Source organism: Lissotriton helveticus, chromosome 9, assembly GCF_964261635.1.
Source record: "Lissotriton helveticus chromosome 9, aLisHel1.1, whole genome shotgun sequence".
Classification (NCBI taxonomy): Eukaryota; Metazoa; Chordata; class Amphibia; order Caudata; family Salamandridae; genus Lissotriton; species Lissotriton helveticus.
In genome coordinates, this window is record NC_136070.1 from 59,699,355 (window position 1) to 59,721,646 (window position 22,292).

Genomic DNA, 22,292 nt, shown 5'->3' on the forward strand with positions numbered 1-22,292 from the left:
AGTACATTTGTACTTACCTGTTTGCACTTACCTTCTCGATATTTTTGTTATCGATATTTTTGAGTGGATATTCTGCCCGCACATTATTTTTGTTTCCGATATTCTGTCAGTGACCCTTGATCCTTCTCTTTCTTTCTTCCCAATTGGGGTGTTTCCTGTTATCTATTTTCCCATAGTACGCCCTTTTTTGTCTTTCTCTACCTCTTGACTCATTTTCTCCATCTTTCTTATATATTTCTCCAATTTTCCTTTTCTTCCCCGGTCTCGTTCTACCTGTTTGATCTTTTCCAAGACCCATATAGTTTTACGGTTCATGTGGCAGTATCAATGGTGAGACTCCTGTTGCCAACTGGTGAGCTTGCCAGGAACCCGATATAATGGGAAGTGGAGCCCTCAAAAGCTCCTTGACTCTCTGGGGGGTATTGTCCATGCAGTCTAGGCCTAGTTCAGGGGAGGTGATGTAGTGGTTGTGGTGGTTGAAGCTTCATGCATTGTTTCTCATACCAAATGATGGACTTCTAATGGAGTCAAAGCCATCATGATGAAATCAAAGTCAAATCATAGTGTGAGTTAAATGTAATGAATCTTAATAAAAGTCCATGTATCTCAGTTCCTACAAGTCACAGAGTTCTTTGTTTTGAGACCTCATGGTATCTTAACTTCCAATACGAATATCACAGGATCTACTCATTGAGTCTAAAATATTACAATTATGGAAGCCCGAGCGAGTTGAAGAGTAACCAGTTTATCAGTATGTGAAATCATTAAGCCGCCAAAACCCTTACATCTCTGTGTGAACATTTTGATGTTGGATTGCACAAGGGGACCAGGGTTTTTTGTTTCGGGGGCAAGACTCTCAGGTCCTTACAACTGTAATATCTTGGGTCATTATTATGGCAAGAACATTGGATCCCTGGCTCTGGGCACCAGCTAAGTCACTCTTGACTTGTGGAAAGGGGGGGCTCTAGAAAGGAAACTGTTTAAAGGGTGGACCCAGGGTGTACAATTGCAAACAAACAAACCTCAGTGGGATCTTGATCTGTCTAATAGAAGTCAACCGGGTGCAGGAGCATTGCATCTTTCAGCCTATATTTCTGTTTCCTCTTATTCGCTTCCCCATTTCTCACTCGCTCTAGCACTACTGTTAGTTCTCTTTCACATTCCGTTGTGCATTGTCACTTTTCTCACATCATTCTTTCCAAGTCCTCCAGTCTGTCTTCTCATTCCTCTACATCTCTCACCTTCCCCGCCATCATTCTTGCTCCTTGGATCTCTTTCCCTCCACACATTCCCTGTCTGTCTTGTTCTCATGTGACATTGCCTGACAACCCACATTGCTCTAGAGAGGAGACAGCGTGTTGGGACTATCCCTAGGTCCTCGAAGCTCTTCCTCATGGTTGTGAACTCTAAGACTGCAGCAAGTCATGCTGTTGAAGATAAACATTTTCATGGGAATGCACTCTCATTTGGCCATTTCATGCCTTCAGTGGACAAATGAAAATAACTTTCTTTTTACAGCTTGGGTGCATGGCTTATAAGTATGTGCATTTGTTGGCGCTTAGGTAGGTTCCGCAGGCAAAACTTATTTTTACGGTGGCTAAACAGTAATAGATGTGTATATTTTTAACTGCATATATCTCCTGCATTCGATTGTTTACAGTTGCCTGCTTTACTTCTTTTGTATAAACCAAATCCTATACTTCTAACCCGGAGCAGGTACTGACAAGACACCGAGTACTGGCTCTTCTTTAATTTGAAAGGAGAGTAATACTTCTCAGCAGAGGTGCAATACTTTTAAGTAAGGAGTACCATCACTTCTCAGTAGCAAACAGCTATTCTGGGATAATGAGCACTTCTGTATTTCAATTTCAAGCATTGCTTGTAACAACACACTCTGAAGAGGGAATACTGCACTTAACCTGGCTGATGCTGAGCATGGAGGAGTGGTGTCCTATGCTGTATGCAGAGGGGCAGACAGCTTAAACGCCTTGGTGCCTGCCTTTTGAAGAAAGGCTACATGTGTTAAATAGTGTGATTAGCAAACCTTTCTAGACAGGTTGCAAGTGCTCTCTTTGGGCTCAATGGTGTTGTCCGCCATCAAGACATTGCGGAGACAGATCAGTTCTCACTTGAACAAATGTATGTGTAAAGAGAACAATTTTTATTGCATCAGTTTGGTGTTAGTGGAGATAAAAGTGGGGAATGCAAGAGCATCCTTTTCAGGTCTTGCCTACTAGACAGTGCAAGGTATCTGGTTGAAAAAGTTTTGTTGTTGGCTTACAAAGAACTTGCAGGGGCTTAGAGCCCACCTGTTTGTTACCATTGGTTGGCTTCATTGTCATTTGCATCCTTCTTATTTGATGGCTTTCCTAACCCATCTTGTGTCTGTCACTCCCTTGGAGCACAGACTCTTTACCATCCTTTCTACTGGCTGACGTGTGTTATCCTACTGCTCACCTTTAGAAAACTACTTTTTGTCATTTTCGTTAAGCACGCCATCAGAGTGTGTGTGTTTTCCAGCTCTCTCCCTCTTGTGTTTCTCTTATTCACCAATAGTATCCAAGTTTTGTGGAAGCAAAGAGAGGGAGAAAATCGGGAAATTAAAGCACCTGGAGCTAGCTAAAAAGAAAACTATGAATTTATAAGTCTCGGGGTGTTTAACAGCTTTCAATGCCCCTTCCTTGAAGGAAGGCCACACTTCTGTTTTTCTCTTTAAATCCTGGTTTTGTGTGTTCTTTGTATTCAAAATTCACACTTGTTAAAGGAATGAAAAGTACCCTTTTTTGGTATGGTGTTAGCCAATACCTTTTTGACTTTACTAAACTTATATGTACAATATCTTAAATGGGCTTTCAGTCAACCCTCTTGATTCACTGGTCTGTTGATGAGTCAGTCACATAATTTTTCTCCTGCCTACTACAGACTACTGTATGAGACAGTGGTTCAGCTCACTTTAACCGCTGTCCAACCTCCTAGTGAGTAGAGACATTCTGCCCTTTGAGAAAGAGCACATCCACACACAAAGTAGTTCACTGTGCTCCCAGGAAGTACAATGCTAATGTGTACTTTTTTACACCAAAAATATTTTTGCTTTTAGCCAGTGTTCTTTTTTAGATTGATGACGGATGGCAGCTTCCCCAACAATAACGTTTTGCAAAAACTATGACAAAACAACCATTAACCTGCCCTATTGCATTGCAAATGCTTCAATATTTACAGGACATCGGCTTGGGGGGGGAAGGTTTCGGGGGGGGGGGGGCGGAGCTCTGGCTTGGCTGAAGTTGTTCCTCCAAACATACTCAACAAATTGCCCTACAACCCCACAAGTCTAAACCCAACAGATATGGTGTGGAGTCCCTCAGGGGTCAGCACTAAGCCCTCTTCTTTACAACATATATTTGGCCCTGTTGTTTTCACTCATTGCCAACTGGGGTGTGAAGGCAATATCATACGCCGATGACACCCAGTTGGTGTTCTCATTTAAAGAGCAATCGGACGACACCTTCAAGTGCTGCAAGGGTTGTCTGAAAGATATCTTCTTTTGGATGAATAATAATAAACTGAAACTCAATGCAGAGAAAACGGAGGTGCCATCAGCGGACCTATGAGTGCCGCAGGAAATGGGTAGTCCCACCCCTGCAGCGCCGGCTAAAAATTTTGGGGTAAAGTGGGAGACTGATCTCTCTTTTTTGGCCCCGATACGGCAAGTGACATCAGCCTGTTTTGGCTAATTGAGAATCCTGCGTAAGTTCCTCCATCTGTTGCCAGAGGACTGCCGCCGAGTCATAATACATGCCACGGTGACAGCTAGAATGGACTACACGAATGGCCTCTATGTAGGTCTGCCTGCCTACTTGATTAGAAGATTACAGATTGTGCAAAATGCGGCTGCGAGATTGATTAGACGAGTACCATTCCGTCATCGTATCTCTCCGCACATCAAGGAGCTTCACTGGCTGACAGTAGCCAGAAGAACTGAATTTAAGGCTTTGACATTTGCATCGCGCTCAATCCATGGTAAATGCCCGAGTTCCTTGAAACAACGTCTCTGCAGCTACAAGCAGAATCGACTACTGAGATCAAATACACAAAACTTACTGTAACCCTACAGTTTAGGAAAGCATGGTTGGGAGGCAGATCCTTCACGGTCAAGGTTTCCAAGCTGTGGAACTCCCTGCCAAATAACCTGCAACATATTGACTCAGAGCCACTTTTCAGGAGAGCAGTGAAAATGTGGCTATTTAGCTTAAATGAACATGCCTAGGTCACGTGCTAGCGGACTTCCTGCCTGCTACTGTATCGCTATAGCGCCGGGACACCTCTGTTTGAGGTAGCTGTTCGCGCTCTACAAATGTCGATATTATTATTATTATTAGCCCACAAATTTCAGTGTTCTACAAGGTTGATTAACCCAGAAACATGCCTCTACATGTGATAGTTTTTTCCATTGACTGGTGAATGAACAAACAACGCGATTATCTGTCTCCCTCTTAAGTGCTCCACTCTACCACAAACATCACTCTGCCATTAAATTTTTCGATTACTTGGCGCCTAGTACTAATGGTCCTCAGCCACTTGGTCCCAGTAGGGACCCAAAAAACGGCAAACAAGCATAAGCTTTTCTTTTCCTAAGTTTGCTCTTTTTGGAGTGTCCCAAGTCGCATTCAGTAAAGGATGCTCACAAATCTGGATGTTAATTGGCATTTTTGGCTTCCAAGGCTCATATGTAGAGGGTGGGGGGTTAAATAGCTGCTTTATAGACATGGCCAGGACCACAGCTCAGCCAAGCTTCTTTTGACATGAGAATGCAGCCATAAAGAAGCCTGGGAAGGGAATTTGTGGCATTGTATTTGTCAGTCTATTGAAAGTAGGAAAGGCCTACTTTCTTATTGCTGTTAGTACTACTAGCTTATCCTTCTTCTCAATGCTTCTAGAGTTTTCTAGAAAGGAGAACTGAGACACATCCTTTGTCTCTAAATGAAAAGGATTGGGAGCATCTCCTTAACGCTCCCTGAAGAAGTGTTCCTAATCAATCTGAGAACAGTTTAATCCAATTCCTTGCCCATTTAAGCAACCTCTTGGTATGGAGGTAATATTTAGCACTATAGAAAAAAGCAACAATAAATATATAAATAAATGGCTTTATAAGTCTGTGGGCACTTGTAAAAAGCTGTGAGCACTTCTTTTGATTATTATTTTCAGTGTTAGGCTCATTGTGGCTAGCAGAGCACTATATTTACTTTTCCATTTTAAGTGTGATCTTTGAAGCCTGGGTCATCCCCTTAATTATCTACTCTTTTAGATGGAGCAGAATATCTCAAGGTAACTTACAGCCTTCTTGGAATAGCCTTCTTTTCCTTAGAAGGGATTGCCCACCCATCTACTCTCTGCTTCATGTTGAGGAAACTCTTCAATTTGATACTCTTTCGCGATACAAGACAAAGAACAATAAAAGGTTCTGGGGCCTTATTCAGAAAAATGTCCTGAGGTGCAGTGGGTGTTTTGCTCACTTCATGCACACCCTGGTTTCCATTGTTATTGTAGAAATGGCTGCAGATGCGTGTGCATTACCCCGTGGAAATGAGGAAAACTTTGTATTTGCAAAAGCACCATATTATAGATGTTGCCAGAGGAGCTGTTGGGTGCACAGTCAGCGCATCCCTCAGTATCCCCCAATCAATCAATCAATCAATCAATCAGGATTTATAAAGTGTAGCCAATCACCCAATAGGGTATCCAGATGCTTGCAGGTTTCGGTGGCTTATTCGAAAAGCCAGGTCTTGAGGGCCATTCGGAATTCCAGAAGTAAGGTGATGGCCTGAAGGTGCGTGGGGAGGCTGTTTCAGGTCTTTGCTGCGATGTAGGAGAATGAGTGTCTTTCACTTCTGCTTCAGTAGATGCAGGGAGATGGGAGTATGGGTAAGTGAAAGGGAGGGAGAGTGTAGTCTTCGATGGTTTGTGGAAGTTCTGGCAGCGATTAATGTAGGCAGGTCCTTGGTTGCGTAGAGCCTTGTGGAGGAGAATGCATGCAGGGGCCCAACGGCATCCCCATGTCAGCAGGTGCAATACACACTGCTGTACAAAATCAAAGGGAGAGCTAGGGAATAAGTACAGGGGTACATCACTTTCCTCTTGGAATACAAGACTTAAACAATGTGTACGGACCCACTATGTGTATGCAATTAAATCACTGTGAGTAGTAAGAACATGGACCCATCACGTGTTCCTAAAAGACCCTTCACACACCAACCTGGTTGGTGTCATGCTTCATCATTGGGGTCCCAACTGGGCGGCCGAGTGCCTCCCGGTTGTGCTATGACGCCTGATTACAACGGAGCTGGTGTGGTGCATAAATGTGATGTGAGGTGAATTATTTACAGTTAAAAATATCTCTGAGGATCCTTCCCTATAACTTTAATAATGGCGGCTCAGAATAAGGTTAAAAAACAGTATGTGTCGTGCAAATAATCTGGAATTATTTACCGTAAGTTGCCTATGTGTGGCAGTCTACATGTTTCAGCCCGTAAAAAAAGTGTGGAAGGGCTTTCTTCAGGACCAGGTGAGTGAATAGTGAGTGGCAAAGGTGAATAGTGCCATGAGAAACCTTTTGTAATACCTATACACGCGCTAAGGTGTATGGTGTAGAGTGTCGGTATACTCACTGACACTTGAAAAATACCTGTAGGGAAAAGAAGAGACATAACAAAACATATAATTTTTCGCAACAATAAAATGCAATCTTAGTGGCAAAAGGGTTGTTGTAGTCAAGTGTCTCTATGACTACCACAGTGATTGGCATGTAGCCCATGCGTGTGGCTGCATGCAGATGGTACGGTGCATGCTGCTTCAAAATTCATGATAGCAAGGGCAAATAAATGTTGTGCCCACATAGAATAGGAAATTATAGGCGCTAATCTTAGACTGGCATAATGGCGCTGTATGGCTCCGTTGGTGAAAGGAGGCCATGTACAATAGTGAAGAGCAGCCTGTGCAGTCTGCGGGATATGTAAATTAGAACCCGGTGTTGTTGGATCGGGCCACTAGCACTGTGGCAAGCGGTCCTAGGCGCGCTGTGCGCCTGTGGCCAGGAGTAGGTACATACAGTGATTAAATGCTCCTTGACCAATAGTGACTAAAAAACTGTTGAGACAGTAGTAAAAACATGCACAGAAGTAAGTTATAGTTACAATATATGGGGATAATATGCAGGAAAATCAGGGCTCGGGGGAGGGTTGCTCATCCAAGTAACCGATCTGTAATCAAAACATGATAATTACAGTAAATACAAAGTTTTGTGGCGGGCTATGTGAGGAGGATCCCCTTGGAGCACACATGGTCTTACTTGGTGTTGGTGGTCCCTCCGCTGCAAACCTATCTCGGTCCCTCATAGTCCCGGCTGGTGCTGGGAGTACTGAGGGGAAGCAGCTTATTTCGAGAGTCAGTAATGCCCGGTACGTGTGGAGACACACGTTCGGGTCTGGCGATGACTAAGCAAGGGGTAGTGGTGTGTGGTGTAGAGTGTCGGTATACTCACTGACACTTAAAAAATACCTGCAGGGAAAAGAAGAGACATAACAAAACATATAATTTTTCGCAACAATAAAATGCAATCTTAGTGGCAAAAGGGTTGTTGTAGTCAAGTGTCTCTATGACTACCACAGTGATTGGCATGTAGCCCATGCGTGTGGCTGCATGCAGATGGTACGGTGCATGCTGCTTCAAAATTCATGATAGCAAGGGCAAATAAATGTTGTGCCCACATAGAATAGGAAATTATAGGCGCTAATCTTAGACTGGCATAATGGCGCTGTATGGCTCCATTGGTGAAAGGAGGCCATATACAATAGTGAAGAGCACCCTATGCAGTCTGCGGGATATGTAAATTAGAACCCGGTGTTGTTGGATCGGGCCACTAGCACTGTGGCAAGCGGTCCTAGGCGCGCTGTTCGCCTGTGGCCAGGAGTAGGTACATACAGTGATTAAATGCTCCTTGACCAATAGTGACTAAAAAACTGTTGAGACAGTAGTAAAAACATGCACAGAAGTAAGTTATAGTTACAATATATGGGGATAATATGCAGGAAAATCGGGGCTCGGGAGAGGGTTGCTCATCCAAGTAACCGATCTGTAATCAAAACATGATAATTGCAGTAAATACAAAGTTTTGTGGCGGGCTATGTGAGGAGGATCCCCTTGGAGCACGCATGGTCTTACTTGGTGTTGGTGGTCCCTCCGCTGCAAACCTATCTCGGTCCCTCATAGTCCCGGCTGGTGCTGGGAGTACTGAGGGGAAGCAGCTTATTTCGAGAGTCAGTAATGCCCGGTACGTGTGGAGACACACATTCGGGTCTGGCGATGACTAAGCAAGGGGTAGTGCAATACACACTGCACCTGGCTCCAGGTGTTTGAAACTGTGGCTCTGTCTTTCACTATTCGGTCTGCACCAGGTGCATCCAATTATTAAAGATGCGCCATGGTGCAAGCCGGGACAGTGCCCTTGATATGTATTTATGGCCTGGGGTCTCTTTCTGGATTCCTTCTTCAGGACTTACTGGGTTCCTTTCTCACCTTCAATGACTGGAGCTCTTCTCATTCTTCAGAGTTCCCATTCTGCGCTAATCGGTTTTGTAGACCAGGTAATCACAATCCACAAACACAGGGTTTATTTGCCAGTGAGAGTAAATTTCTGCCTCAAGGAACACTGTCCCCATGCCAGGGCAATGGCCTGTCTCTGAACTTAGAAACTGCAAATAATTCAACAAACAGCTAACCCGCTACCTGGAAGACAACAACATCCTGGACCATTCACAATCCGGTTTTCGCAGCAACCACAGCACCGAGACCGCCCTCATCGCCGCCACTGACGACATCAGGACCCTGATGGACAAAGGAGAAACAGCCGCCCTCGTCCTCCTGGACCTATCAGCAACCGTTGACACAGTCTGCCACCGCACCCTATCAGCACGCCTCCATGACGCCGGTATTCAAGAGAAGGCCCTGGCCTGGACCACTTCCTTCCTCTCCGGCAGAACCCAGAGCGACCGCCTCCCACCCTTCCGCTCAAAAACCGCCGAGATCATCTGCGGCGTCCCACAGGGATCCTCCCTCAGCCCGACGCTGTTCAATATCTACATGGCACCTCTCGCCCACGTCGCACGACAACATAACCTCAACATCATCTCCTACGCCGACGACATCCAGCTGATCATATGCCTCACCGAAGACCCCCGCACCGCCAAAGCCAACCTCCACAGAGGAATGAAGGCCGTAGCTGACTGGATCGAGGACAGCAGACTGAAGCTGAACTCAGACAAGACGGAAGTCCTCATTCTCGGACCAATCCCATCAGCCTGGGACGACTCTTGGTGGCCCACATCACTAAGCACAGCTTCGGAACCCACGGACCATGCACGCAACCTGGGGGTCATCCTTGACTCCACCCTCTCCATGACCAGGCAAGTCAACGCCGTCTCCGCGTCCTGCTTCAACACCCTCCGTCTTCAAATGGATCCCTCCCGACACGAGAAAAACCGTCACCCAGGCCCTCATCACCAGCAGACTCGACTACGGGAACGCCCTATACTCAGGAACAACAACCAAGCTCCTGAGACGACTACAACGAATCCAGAACGTCTCGGCACGACTGATCCTCAACGCCCCCCGTCGCAGCCACATCACACCCACCTGAGAGGCCTGCACTGGCTCCCCGTCAACAAGAGGATCACCTTCAAACTCCTCATCCACGCACACAAAGCACTACACAACGCCGGAACTACTTACCTCAACAACCGACTTAGCTTCCACACCCCCGCCCGAAGCCTCCGCTCTGCCAACCTCGCCCTCGCCACAGTCCCTCGTATCCGGAATACCACCGCCGGCGGCAGATCCTTCTCCTACCTCACCGCCAAGACCTGGAACACTCTCTCTACCTGCATACGACAGACTCAGGACCTGCTGGCCTTCAGAACACTCCTCAAGACCTGGCTCTTCGATCAGTAGCGCCCCCCCCCACCCCGCGCCTTGAGACCCTCACGGGTATGTAGCACGCTTTAGAAATGCAGTGATTGATTGATTGATTAAAGAGTAATATTTTGAGTTACGAGTTTCAAATTAGTATGATAATTCCTCACTTATGTATGGATATTTTTATATAAAAGTCAAACTGTTTGATATTAGAAATGTAAGCTCTAGTAAGGTTATTGTAGAGTTGATTCCAAAAGATGTCAGTAAATTGGTCACTCTTGTGTTACATCTTGTCGTTGATCACTGAATGCCTCCTTTGTTTCCTTCCAGGTTTTGTCCCAATTTGCTCACTGGGCTTGTCTCAGATCGGCCGCATGAACCTAGGGAAGGATGCAAGCACCTTCAAGTATTACACCATGTGTGGCCTTCAGGAGGGCTTTGAGCCATTCGCTGTGAACATGAACCGGGACGTGGCCATGTGGTTCAGCAAACGCCTTCCCTCTTTTGTCAAAGTACCCAAGGATCATCCTCATATTGAGGTGAGACTGAACCCAAATGAGATCAGTCAAGGCAGCATTATAGGTTCACAAATGTCTCTGTAAGGCTTTTCTTCCATGGCTTAGGCCAAGTGATCTATTGAGAAATAGGGAGATGTTTCTGCAAGCTGGTGCCCCTGAAAGGGAGCCAGAGGGCATCAATGTGTGATAAACTAGCCGTGGACAGATAGTGCTTCTTCATTATTACCAATGCTGAATCAGGCCTAACTCTGGAGCACCCCATAAATGTTACTACTGCAGTGGTCCTGGTTCTTAATATTATTGTAAAGCAAGGTTTGACTGCATAATACATCTAAATTCATGACAATGTAACATAGGCCTTCTGATAGGATTATGATAATATCAATAAAAATAAACACTACCATTTTAAATCACACTCTACCTTTAGGTGGTCTCTAGGTGCTGATAACAGGTGATATTTCCTCTATTAATCTTCATTTCAACTATGCCTCATTATGTAGTACCTCTTAATTAATGTTATTCTTTACCAGACTTTACTATATAAACCCCCATTAATCCTAATCAGACCTCATTGTCGATTTCTGCTGTGTTAATGTCCCATTAGTGTTAATCTTACCGATGCCTCACTCTAGAGCACATCTCCTTTATAATAACTTCTTGAAAAGAACTCTATTCAAATTCATTACGCTTTGATGTGACCTTGTCAATGTTTTGCCTTGCCGTGTCTCGCTGACCCCTAAAGTATAGAGCACGCCTGATTTGCAGCTCCTTTGGGTGGCGTTTCATTTTAGCACCTACTCACACATCATCTCTTTTCAGGTTACACGAATTGATGGCACCATTGATAGCCCTCCGTGCCTAAAAGTAGTTCACAAAACCTTTGGCACACAGAAGAGCAATGCAGACATGATCTACTGCCGCCTGAGCATGCCTGTAGAGTTCTACTCAGCCTTCTACTCCGACGATGCCTTCTTCAAAAGGTAGGAGGGGACGCTCCGTTCTTTCAGCTTGATTGTTTAATACTAGGGGTTTCCAAGAACAGTCAACAGCATGGATCATTAGCCTATTGCAAACTGCAGATTTGTCCAAAATGTCATCCACGAGGGACAGAACCATATCATATTTTCAGCCTACCCTCATGGAATAAATTAGATAAAATGGTTCTAAATTGGAATAATTTCCATAGTCAGTGGTAACCCTGAAATTCTGGAATAGATCTTGCACTCTTTGAACATCATTTGGTCCTCCAGGCTTAATGGATTCATTCTCTTTGAAAGGAGTCCTCTTCAATGAGCTAAATAAACCACTTTCTTTTTCTTTCTCTTTCTCAGAAACCAGATACACGAAATGCAAACACACACCTCAACGGTAAGGATCACTGAGCTTCACTGCATGCTTCTGTGCACACGTTACGCCTAAATTAAATTTAGTTCTAAAATGACATACTTGTCAGCAAGTGATAAGAGTGTTACTCCCACTCAAGGACTTGTAAAAGATTATTAGTGATTTGGAAAACCATTAATGGTATGATCATTGACTTAATGAAAGTGATGGATGACGCAAGCTTTCATGAGAACTACATCCAGTTGGGTAAAGCAGGCTCAGAAGAAGTCTTATTACTGTCTGTATATAAATTATTGAGTCTTGTCAGAATTTGACCTAGTGCGAGCAAATCCATTAAGCTCTAGGAAGAGTGTGTGGTCTTCCATTGAGGCTAGTGAATGGGAAAGCACTTTTACAGCATTTTACGGATTCAACATGGTCACATTTAGGTGCTGTTCTTCAGTGGTTGCATTAAACGTTAAACAATTGTCAACAAATGATTGGATGAATTCTTTTCTCTTTCAGTCTTACCATTATTCAGTACGGGTCTTTGCTGGCCAGAACGTCTCCTCAGTGTGGGTTGGCTGGGTGACCCCAGACTACCACGTCTACAACCAGAACTTTGATTTGAACCGTAACTGCACTGTGACGGTCACTTTGGGTGATGAGCGAGGAAGAGTTCATGAAAGGTAAAATACTGACCATCCCGTATACAGACAGGTTTTTGTCATTCGTGAAATGGCCACTTGTGAAGGGGAGGTACGTGTTGTGTGGGGGGGGGGGTATGTAAGTTACTGGAATGAAGTAAACTGCTGCACTGCATAGAAGAAAGTCTCACTGTTGGGGTCATGGTGAAAGCAGCTGCTAATGCTACCCCTTGACTCTCCAGCCCTGGAGCCAGGCTCCCGTGCATCAAAGGAGTAACAGTCCATGTTTGTGTTTGTGTTTGTATTTATATAGCGCACTTCTACCCAGAGGTCTCGTAGCGCTGTATTCATACCGCTGTGGAACCCATCCTGGCTTTCCTGTGAAATGTCCACTCCTGGGCACCCCCAAGGTGAAGCCAACATCCAAGCGCTGCTGGGGCCGTTGTGGAGATTAAGCAAGCTATTGCCCAGAGTCACAGAGTGGGACCCATGATTAGACTAGGCACCGAGGCGAGAATTATCAGGTCCGGGGAAATTGAGTCCAAGAACCGCCGAGGCGGGAATTGAACCCCGGTCCCGGGCCAAACCTCTGCATCAGGGTCTGCCGCTCTAACCATTGAGCCACGCTTCTCCATGATTAGGCCATCTGCAGCTGTGCTACCACCGGATCACTGAAAGAATATCGACGGACAGAATATCGACCATCAAAAATATCGTTGAGAAAATATCGACAGTCAAAATATCGAGTTTCTATCTACAAACAGGTAAGTACAAAAATATCGAGTTAAAAATATCGTTTACAAAAATATAGTTGTAAAAAATATCGTATTTACTAAAAACAGTGTTAAATTAAATTAATATTAATAATTAATTACTAAAATATACTTAAAATTACTTACATTAACTTATAATAATTAAATAATTAATGAAAGTTAAATAAATATTTTTTTATTTCATATTTATTAAACATATATATATATAGTAATAAAATATAATAAAATAATACCCAAAAACTGAAAACTGACCCTGAACCCTAAAAATACCCCTTTACCCAAAAACTGAAAACTGACCCTGAACCCTAAAAATACCCCTTTACCCAAAAACTGACCCTGAACCCTAAAAATACCCCTTTACCCAAAAACTGAAAACTGACCCTGAACCCTAAAAATACCCCTTTACCCAAAAACTGAAAACTGACCCTGAACCCTAAAAATACCCCTTTACCCAAAAACTGAAAACTGACCCTGAACCCTAAAAATACCCCTTTGCCCAAAAACTGAAAACTGACCCTGAACCCTAAAAATACCCCTTTGCCCAAAAACTGAAAACTGACCCTGAACCCTAAAAATACCCCTTTACCCAAAAACCCAAAACTGACCCTGAACCCTAAAAATACCCCTTTACCCAAAAACCCCAAACTGACCCTGAACCCTAAAAATAAAAACGATATTACTTCACTTACCTTAAAAACGATATTACTTCACTTACCGTAAAAACGATATTTTGGCTGTCTATATTCTGTCCTGTCGATATTTTCTCCAAACGATATTTTGGAGTCGATATTATGTCCAAACGATATTTTGGAGTCGATATTATGTCTGTGCACCGCTACCACCACATAGGCTGTGTCCCTGCTTCTCTCTTTTTTAAGGTCCCTTCTTCTGAAAGGATAGGGTGGGTAAATGAGTAGGCAAGATTGCTCCGGGAACATATTACTCCTGAAACATGGCATCACATCTGCATGCCTATGTGTAGTCTTGGAATGGACCCATCTTTGAGACAGTTATAACAATCATTGCTAAAGTCAATAAGTCTCAGCTGTGGAAACTTTGGGCTATGCCAATGATTGTTTGCCCTTAGGACAAGTCTCAGGGTTAAGCACCATCTAGGCTAAAATGGTCAATGTGGATGTGCGTGCATCAATAGTGGTCATCTTTGAATGTATTCTGTTAATATTTTCATATCATACACTCCCCAACGTGGTTGCCGTGTATGCACCCTCATCTGGAGTAGTATTAATCAAATGTCTTTTGTATGTATTTTGTTAAAGCATTAACAAAAAACATTGAAATATGCCCGCTGTGCATGCTAAGCTATCATGAAATACCTTAAAAATCATTGTAAGACGGCACTCAAAGCACAAAGAGCCTAATGGGGATGAGGGTGAAGCAGCTGTTGGGTTGAGGAGTTAGGGATGTGGGTTGGGTCAAAACGAAAGGTGAGTGGGAGGGGGAGAAGCAGGGTAAGAGATAGTGAGGAAGAAAATAATCTCTGATATGCACTGAAATCTATTGTTTGACATCAGCAGTGGAAAAATACATTAGAGTGGATAAATAAGAGGCACAGTTGAGAAGCAAACGTGCATCTTATATGCAAATGGGCATATCGCTTGACACTACATGAGCACAATTGCCACTGCTTGAATAATTAATTCATCGTGCCTTAAACTGTTCTGTGTATTTTAAACTTCCATTTTTATGCACCAAGAGATGTGGCCTAGCGGTTACTGCTGCCAACTCTGGAACCTGGAGAACAAGGTTTGAATTGAACCCTGGCCTCGGTTCAACATCCTATGTTCCTGGGTAAATCACTTAACCACTTCCTGTGTCTAAGAAGAAAACAAATGTGTGACATAAGTCCTGACTTATATGTTGGCAGTATGTATACTCCTTCGTAATGGTGACTGTGTATACATACCGTCAAAGTTATCTGCAGGTGGACCTTAGGTTTAGCTACTGCGATAACTACTCCATCACTGCCATACTCAAACCTCTCCAATGGAGTACGGGCCGTCGGAGAAATGGCTGTATGTCTGGCCAACCAATTCGGATGGGCAGACATATATCCATTTTTTTTACTGTCCGTCAATGTCAGGCAAACCCTGGTGTTGAAGGACAGTAACATGCGAATACTGGTCCCCCCGTCATGGGAGATGACTCCCATGGGGAGAGGAGCATTACCTTTTTATTTTCAGAAACAAAATCTCGTTTTGGGATTTTGTTTTGAGAATTAAAATTAAAAAAAACAGTTTGGTACAGGGCTGCATCATGCGCAGGCAGCCTTGATCCAAACAGCGAAATATGCATTGACAGGAACTGCCGTGACCAAGGTACCTGCCAGTGCATTATAAATGACTGCCTGCTAGGTAGTCATTTATAAATTTGGCGGACATTCCCTCCACCTTGAGGACGGAGGACTTTACTCTGTCTGTCAAAATATAAATCAGGCCTGTAGTCTGGTTCTGTTGTTAACTGCTCTAATTTCCTTGGAACCGGTCTGTGCTAAACAACCCTACACAAAAAGTGTGATGATGTAGGAAAGTGCCTCTTTTGACATGGTTAGCCCGCCAATTTTGCCTGATGTCTGATGAAATTTTGAACACTGCAGGTACACTGGGTCTCTGCTAACCAGGTTTCCAGTGCCATATCTCCTCTCCCTAAACCTGTACCACGATTTGTACAACTTCTTTTTCCTCTGTGGGCCCCAGTAAATGGCACCCCTGGTGGCCAGTGCATGGGCCCAGAAGGAGGTCCCCTAGAGACCTCTCACCTGTATCAGGCGGTGCTGCTGTCACATGCTGCAAGTCCAGGCACAGGAAAAACTGAAGGGTTGACATGGCACACACCCCTGGGCACCATTACACCTTCACACTGCTTAAGGTTTAGATAAGCAACTCCTAAGGCAGGCCTTTAGCCCTAAGGCAGGGTGCACTATTGTAATGACCTACTTCTCTGTATGTTTTGGTGCTTCTGTCAGTCACCAGGCCATTACTTACCACATACTTTCTCAGGATCCAGAAAGACACCACATTTCACAATACTTACCCAAGAAAGGAATAAACACTGACAACATATAAGACCATTGCCGAAGTGCTCGCTAATAACAAGTCACAACACCTCCCCATCCGAGAGGGTACGCAGCAAATCACACCACCTCCCCATCTGAGAGGGTACACAGCGCATGCTCCTCCTAGCAATGTATTGGATAGAATAATTAGAATTTAGACATTCCTGCTGGGAGGCAATTTCCCTTCCGTATCAACAATTACCCATTAGAGGGGTATCGCCCATCCCTCTGTAAGTACTCGGTAAAAAAGGGGCATGACCTTCCTTCACAAGGAATAAAGACAACTGATATGCTTCTAGGGTTCCTTATTGCATGATAATAGGATGACAAAAGAAAGAAATAACTAAACATCACAGTAAACATTAGTAGCAATCATCAACACATACATATATAGAGAGCATGAAAATAAAAGACATAGTTAGATAAGTTCAAGTTCAAGTTCAAGAATTTATATAGCGCACTACTCACCCAGAGGGTCTCAAGGCGCTTGGGGGCGATCATTAAATGTCGAATAGCCAGGTTTTGAGTTCTTTTCTGAAAGAAATGTGGTTCTGTGTAAGGCGGAGGTGGGTGGGGAGCGAGTTCCAGTTCTTGGCCGCTAAGTAGGAGAAGGATCTACCTCCCATGGTGGATCTTTGGATACGCGGAACAGCGGCGAGGGCTTGATTGGAGGATCTCAGTTGGCGGGTGGGTGTGTAGAAGGATAATCGAGTGTTGAGGCATTCGGGACCTAGTTTGTAGAGGGCCTTGTGTGCGTGGGTGAGGAGGGGGAATGTTATTCTCTTGTTGACGGGGAGCCAGTGGAGGTCTTTTAGGTGGCCGGTAATGTGATCTTGGTGAGGGATGTCTAAAATGAGTCTCGCTGATGCGTTCTGGATGCGTTGGAGTTTTTTTTTGTAGTTTGGCTGTGATTCCGGCGTAGAGGGTGTTTCCGTAATCTAGTCGACTCGTGACCAGTGCATGGGTGACAGTCTTTCTTGTCTCGGAGGGGATCCATCGGAAGATTTTTTTGAGCATACGGAGTACGTTGAAGCAGGAGGATGAGACGGCGTTGACTTGTCTGGTCATCGAGAGTGCCGAGTCTAGGATGAAGCCAAGGTTGCGTGCGTGGTCTGTGGGTATGGGTGCTGTGCCCAGAGCCGAAGGCCACCATGAGTCGTCCCAGGCAGAGGGGGATGATCCTAGGATGAGCACTTCCGTTTTGTCTGAGTTAAGTTTAAGGCGGCTGTTTTTCATCCATACTTTCTTCTTTTTCTTCATCTTTCATGCATTCGTGAAGACTGGTTTTGGCGGTGATAGGGTATTTGGTGAGGGAAAGGATCAGTTGGGTGTCGTCAGCATAGGAGATGATGTTAAGGTTGTGTTGACGCGCGATGGATGCGAGTGGACTCATGTAAACGTTGAAGCGGGTGGGACTGAGTGAAGATCCTTGTGGTACGCCGCAGATGACTTCGGTGGCCTCTGATTTGAATGGGGGAAGTCGGACTCTTTGAGTTCTCCCATCTAGGAACGAGATGATCCAGTCCAAGGCTTTTCCTTGTATGCCGATGTTGTTGAGGCGTTGTGTGAGGGTGCTGTGGCAGACAGTGTCGAAGGCGGCGGAGAGGTCGAGTAGAATGAGGGCCACTGTTTCTCCATTGTCCAGTAGTGTTCGGATGTCGTCTGTAGCTGCTATGAGGGCGGTTTCGGTGCTGTGTTTGGCTCGGAAGCCTGACTGTGAGGGATCGAGGGAATTGTTGGATTCAAGGAAGGCAGCACGCTGGCTATTGACGGCTTTCTCAATGACTTTGGCAGGGAATGGGAGGAGGGATATGGGGCGATAGTTTTTAAGTTCAGAGGGGTCTGCTGTGGGTTTCTTCAGGAGGGCGCTGACTTCGGCGTGTTTCCAGCTTTCTGGGAAGGTAGCAGAGTTGAAGGAACAGTTGATGACATCACGGAGATGGGGTGCGATGATGGAGTTTGCTTTGTTGAAGATGTGGTGGGGACAGGGGTCGGTTGGCGAGCCAGAGTGGATGGAGTTCATTAGGCGGATGGTGTCTTCGGTGGTGATTGGGTTCCAGGCGCTGAGGTTGTTAGAGGGCGGTTTAGGTTCGGAGGGGGGTGGAGAGGATTGTTTGTTGGAAATGTTTTTGAAGCTGTTGTGTATTTCAGCAATTTTGTTGTAGAAGAAGGAGGATAACGAATCGCAGAGGTTTTGGGAGGGAGTGATGTCGTTTGAGGCTGCGGTGGGTTTGGTGAATTCTTTGACGATGTTGAATAGTTCCTTGCTGTTATGGGCGTTGTTGTCGAGTCGATTCTTGAATGCTGATTTCTTAGTGGATCTAATCAGTTGGTGGTGTTTGCGGGTGGCTGCCTTCAAGGTGGTCATGTTGTCGGTTGTTGGGTTTTTTCTCCATGTTTTCTCGAGAGTGCGGCATAGGTTCTTGGATTTCTTAAGGTCATCGTTGAACCAGGGGGCCTTTTTGCTGTCCTGTTTGGTGTGATGGTTTTTCAAGGGCGCTAATTCGTCAGCGCTGTGAGTGATCCATTTTTTGAATTTGGTGGCAGCTTGGTTTGGGTCCGATGAGAGGGTGGGTGGGTTTTGGTTGAGCGATGTGAGGAGTTGGTCGGTGGTGATTTTGTTGAAGTTTCTTCGAGGAATAGTTTGTGGGGGGTTGTTGGTCGAGATGGTTTTGTAGCTGAAGTGAACACAACTGTGGTCTGTCCAATGGAGAGTTGTGGTGCGTTCGAAGGAGATGTGTTTGCTGGAGGTGAAGATTGGGTCGAGCGTATGTCCGGCTATATGGGTGGGGGTGTCAACAAGTTGTTTGAGACCAAGATTGGCAGGGTTGTCGAGGAGGGTGGAGGTGTTGCTGTCGTTTTTCTTTTCTAGGTGAAAGTTGAGGTCTCCCAGTAGGATGTAGTTCTCGGAGGCGAGGGCATGTGGGCTGATGAAGTCAATGATGTCTTCGCTGAAACGTTTTCGGGTACCTGGAGGCCTGTAGATGAGGGTGCCTCTGAGAGTGGATCTAGGGTCGGTGTGGATCTGGAAGTGGAGGTGTTCGGCTGAAGTACGGTTGTCGTCGAAGCTGGTCGTGATTTTGATGGTGTTCTTATGGACGATGGCGATGCCTCCTCCTGTTTGATTGGTACGGTCTTTTCGGATGATCTTGTAAGTGTCCGGGATAGCTATGGCGATGTCGGGTGTTGATGATGCGTTCATCCAGGTTTCTGTAAGGAAGGCGACGTCAGGTGAAGCAGTGTCGAGTATGTCCCAAAGTTCGGTGGCGTGTCTGTGGACCGAGCGGGTGTTCAGCAGGATGCACTTCAGGTGGTTAGAGTTGGAGCTGTGTTTGGGGTTGTTGGATATGGTATGGGTCTTGATGCTGGTAAATTTGCAGGAGTGGCAGGCGAATGGTCCGTGGGTGTGTCCTGGGGTAGCTACGCAGCATTGTGGGGTGCGGCCGGGGTTGAGGGCTAGGAGGGTGGCGGCGTCGTACGTTATGCGGGCGGAGTGGGTTTTGCGAGGACCAGGGGGTCTGGCACTGGGCGCGGACGGGCGTAGACGGGCTTACCTTTGGCGCACCTTCGGCGCGCATGGGGCGCGATCGCTGCGCGTGAACGCTGCACGTAAAGGCATCTGTCATATATGGTAGTGGAGGGGGAGGGGCGAGGGAGGATCAGCTGGGAGGCGGGTGCGAGGTGAAGGGGACGGACTCTGGGTCACAACAACAACAAAATGGCCGGAGCAACAGAAACGAAACTGGCGAGAGGCTGGGGCACAAAGCCAGAATAAAGCAGCTTATACGCTCAAAAAATAAAGCGCTATCACAATGCAAAGCAACACTCGAGAGTCAGGTCAACAAACACAGTGAGCGATTGAAGGTAAAAATAAAGGTGCAATTAGGCAAATCTTATCTCTGTATATCACGCTTGTAAGCAGAAGAGCACTTCTCTAATGAGGGCACAGAGCGCAGCTGAACGATACCACGAGTGCAGCAAGGAGCTCAAACGATGGCAGGAATGCAGCAGAGAGCTTGGGGAGCGACCGCTACTGAAAGCGCCAGGACGGTCACAGCGCTGCCGAGGTCGGGAGCCAGGCTAGGCGATCAGTGGGAGGGAGGATCAGCTGGGAGGCGGGTGCGAGGTGAAGGGGACGGACTCTGGGTCACAACAACAACAAAATGGCCGGAGCAACAGAAACGAAACTGGCGAGAGGCTGGGGCACAAAGCCAGAATAAAGCAGCTTATACGCTCAAACAATAAAGCGCTATCACAATGCAAAGCAACACTCGAGAGTCAGGTCAACAAACACAGTGAGCGATTGAAGGTAAAAATAAAGGTGCAATTAGGCAAATCTTATCTCTGTATATCACGCTTATAAGCAGAAGAGCACTTCTCTAATGAGGGCACAGAGCGCAGCTGAACGATACCACGAGTGCAGCAAGGAGCTCAAACGATGGCAGGAATGCAGCAGAGAGCTTGGGGAGCGACCGCTACTGAAAGCGCCAGGACGGTCAATAAGTATACATGGAACACCTCACCATAATCATAGGCATCTTGTCATCTAAAGAAGGGTCCGACTCTCTTTCCCTCTCTGGTTGGGTCCGGACTCTCTGTTCCACAAACACGACTGCACGTCTGCACCGTGATGTATCACCAGACCGCCAAACCACTAGACCAGCAGCTCACTCTCTCTCGGACCCCCCTTTCTCTAATATAGAATGCAGCTCTCCATCGAAGTTTTGAGCTAACTCCGCCTACAGTTCTCACTGGATTCCTGTACCACCTCGTACCAAGAGAAGAACAAGCAGCTGGCCAAGCGTTTTGCTATGACTCCGAGATCGAGAGAGCAAATTTTTTCCGATAAGAACTGGTCCGCTCTGGTTCACTGCTGGTGAACAACACATGGAATCTAAAATATAACCTCTCACCTAAAGAGGCTCAGAAGATGGCTGCAGTTTAGAATATGGAGTTGCTCAAGCATAGGCCTCTACTACTTGGAAAACAGAATGATATTAGACCACGTCAAAGCCAATAGGCTAAAGTCAAAATTCACCTAACTCAAATAACACTATACACTTAATCCCTCAGTATCCACTATGGAGCACATGTGTGCACCATCACCAACAACTCTGCACCTCGACATCCCATACCTTCTATTCTTTGGCAAGATTATTCTACTGAAAAACAGCAAGAATATAGAACAGAAGAGAAATAGGCATATGCAAGGCCATCCTATATTAAGGCTAAGGGAACATAGCACACTAAAGTCAGTACACAATGGTGGTGATCGAGGGTCATCACAGAGCATCAGACCACTAAAGTGGCTGATTCACTACAACTATATCCTATGTGTGGGCATATCAGCAGGAGCAGATATGCCCCTACAATGTCCAGTCTATTCTGCAGTATTATAAGTGAACAGGGAAACCATAATAGTACATGGGCTGGATACTTGTCAATACGAGTTTCCTTGCTCCATGATGGCTTCACTGATTTCAATGTTGTTTGGTATTACATTCACACAGGAGACCCTTTTAGAGGGTCCGCTTAAACCTTATCAGCCATTGATGTGGTCCCTGTCTAGCTTTAGCCAGCACATTTCTGGACGCCTTTGCTCTCTGGGTCAAGAGACAAAGCCCGCTCTGGACAGAGGTGGTCACCCCTTCCCCCCTACAGGTTCTGCCTCTGCAGAAGCAAGAACTTCAAAGGACATGCCGCCTTTGAACCCTGTCCCCAGCCTCTTTGTTAGAAGCAGATGGCGACCCCCAGTCCTGCTCCCCTTTTGGCGAGAGGACTGGCAGTAGAATTAGGTTAAATGGAAGGTGGATCTACCTCCTCTGTACCACCCCTCAGGTGAGACAGGCGAAGTAGACCCCACTCTTCACTATCCGCCATCTTGAGGATGGGGATAGTAGCCAATTAGAAATCAGGGTATGCCCCCCATTGGGGTAAGCATAAAGATAGTGCAGACACCCTACAGGTAGGTAGCCCATTGTCTACTACCTGACCT

At 45.7% G+C, this 22,292-nt stretch overlaps 1 protein-coding gene across 1 annotated transcript in view; it reads left to right on the forward strand.

Annotated features, from left to right (window-relative positions):
• RYR3 (ryanodine receptor 3) overlaps positions 1 to 22,292 on the forward strand; it is a 1,933,484-nt gene that overhangs the window by 817,565 nt on the left and 1,093,627 nt on the right. The window contains exons 28-31 of the mRNA XM_078661960.1: positions 10,294 to 10,502; positions 11,301 to 11,461; positions 11,813 to 11,849; positions 12,330 to 12,493. Coding sequence (XP_078518086.1) covers positions 10,294 to 10,502; positions 11,301 to 11,461; positions 11,813 to 11,849; positions 12,330 to 12,493 — 571 coding nt within the window. The remainder of the gene's footprint in view (positions 1 to 10,293; positions 10,503 to 11,300; positions 11,462 to 11,812; positions 11,850 to 12,329; positions 12,494 to 22,292) is intronic.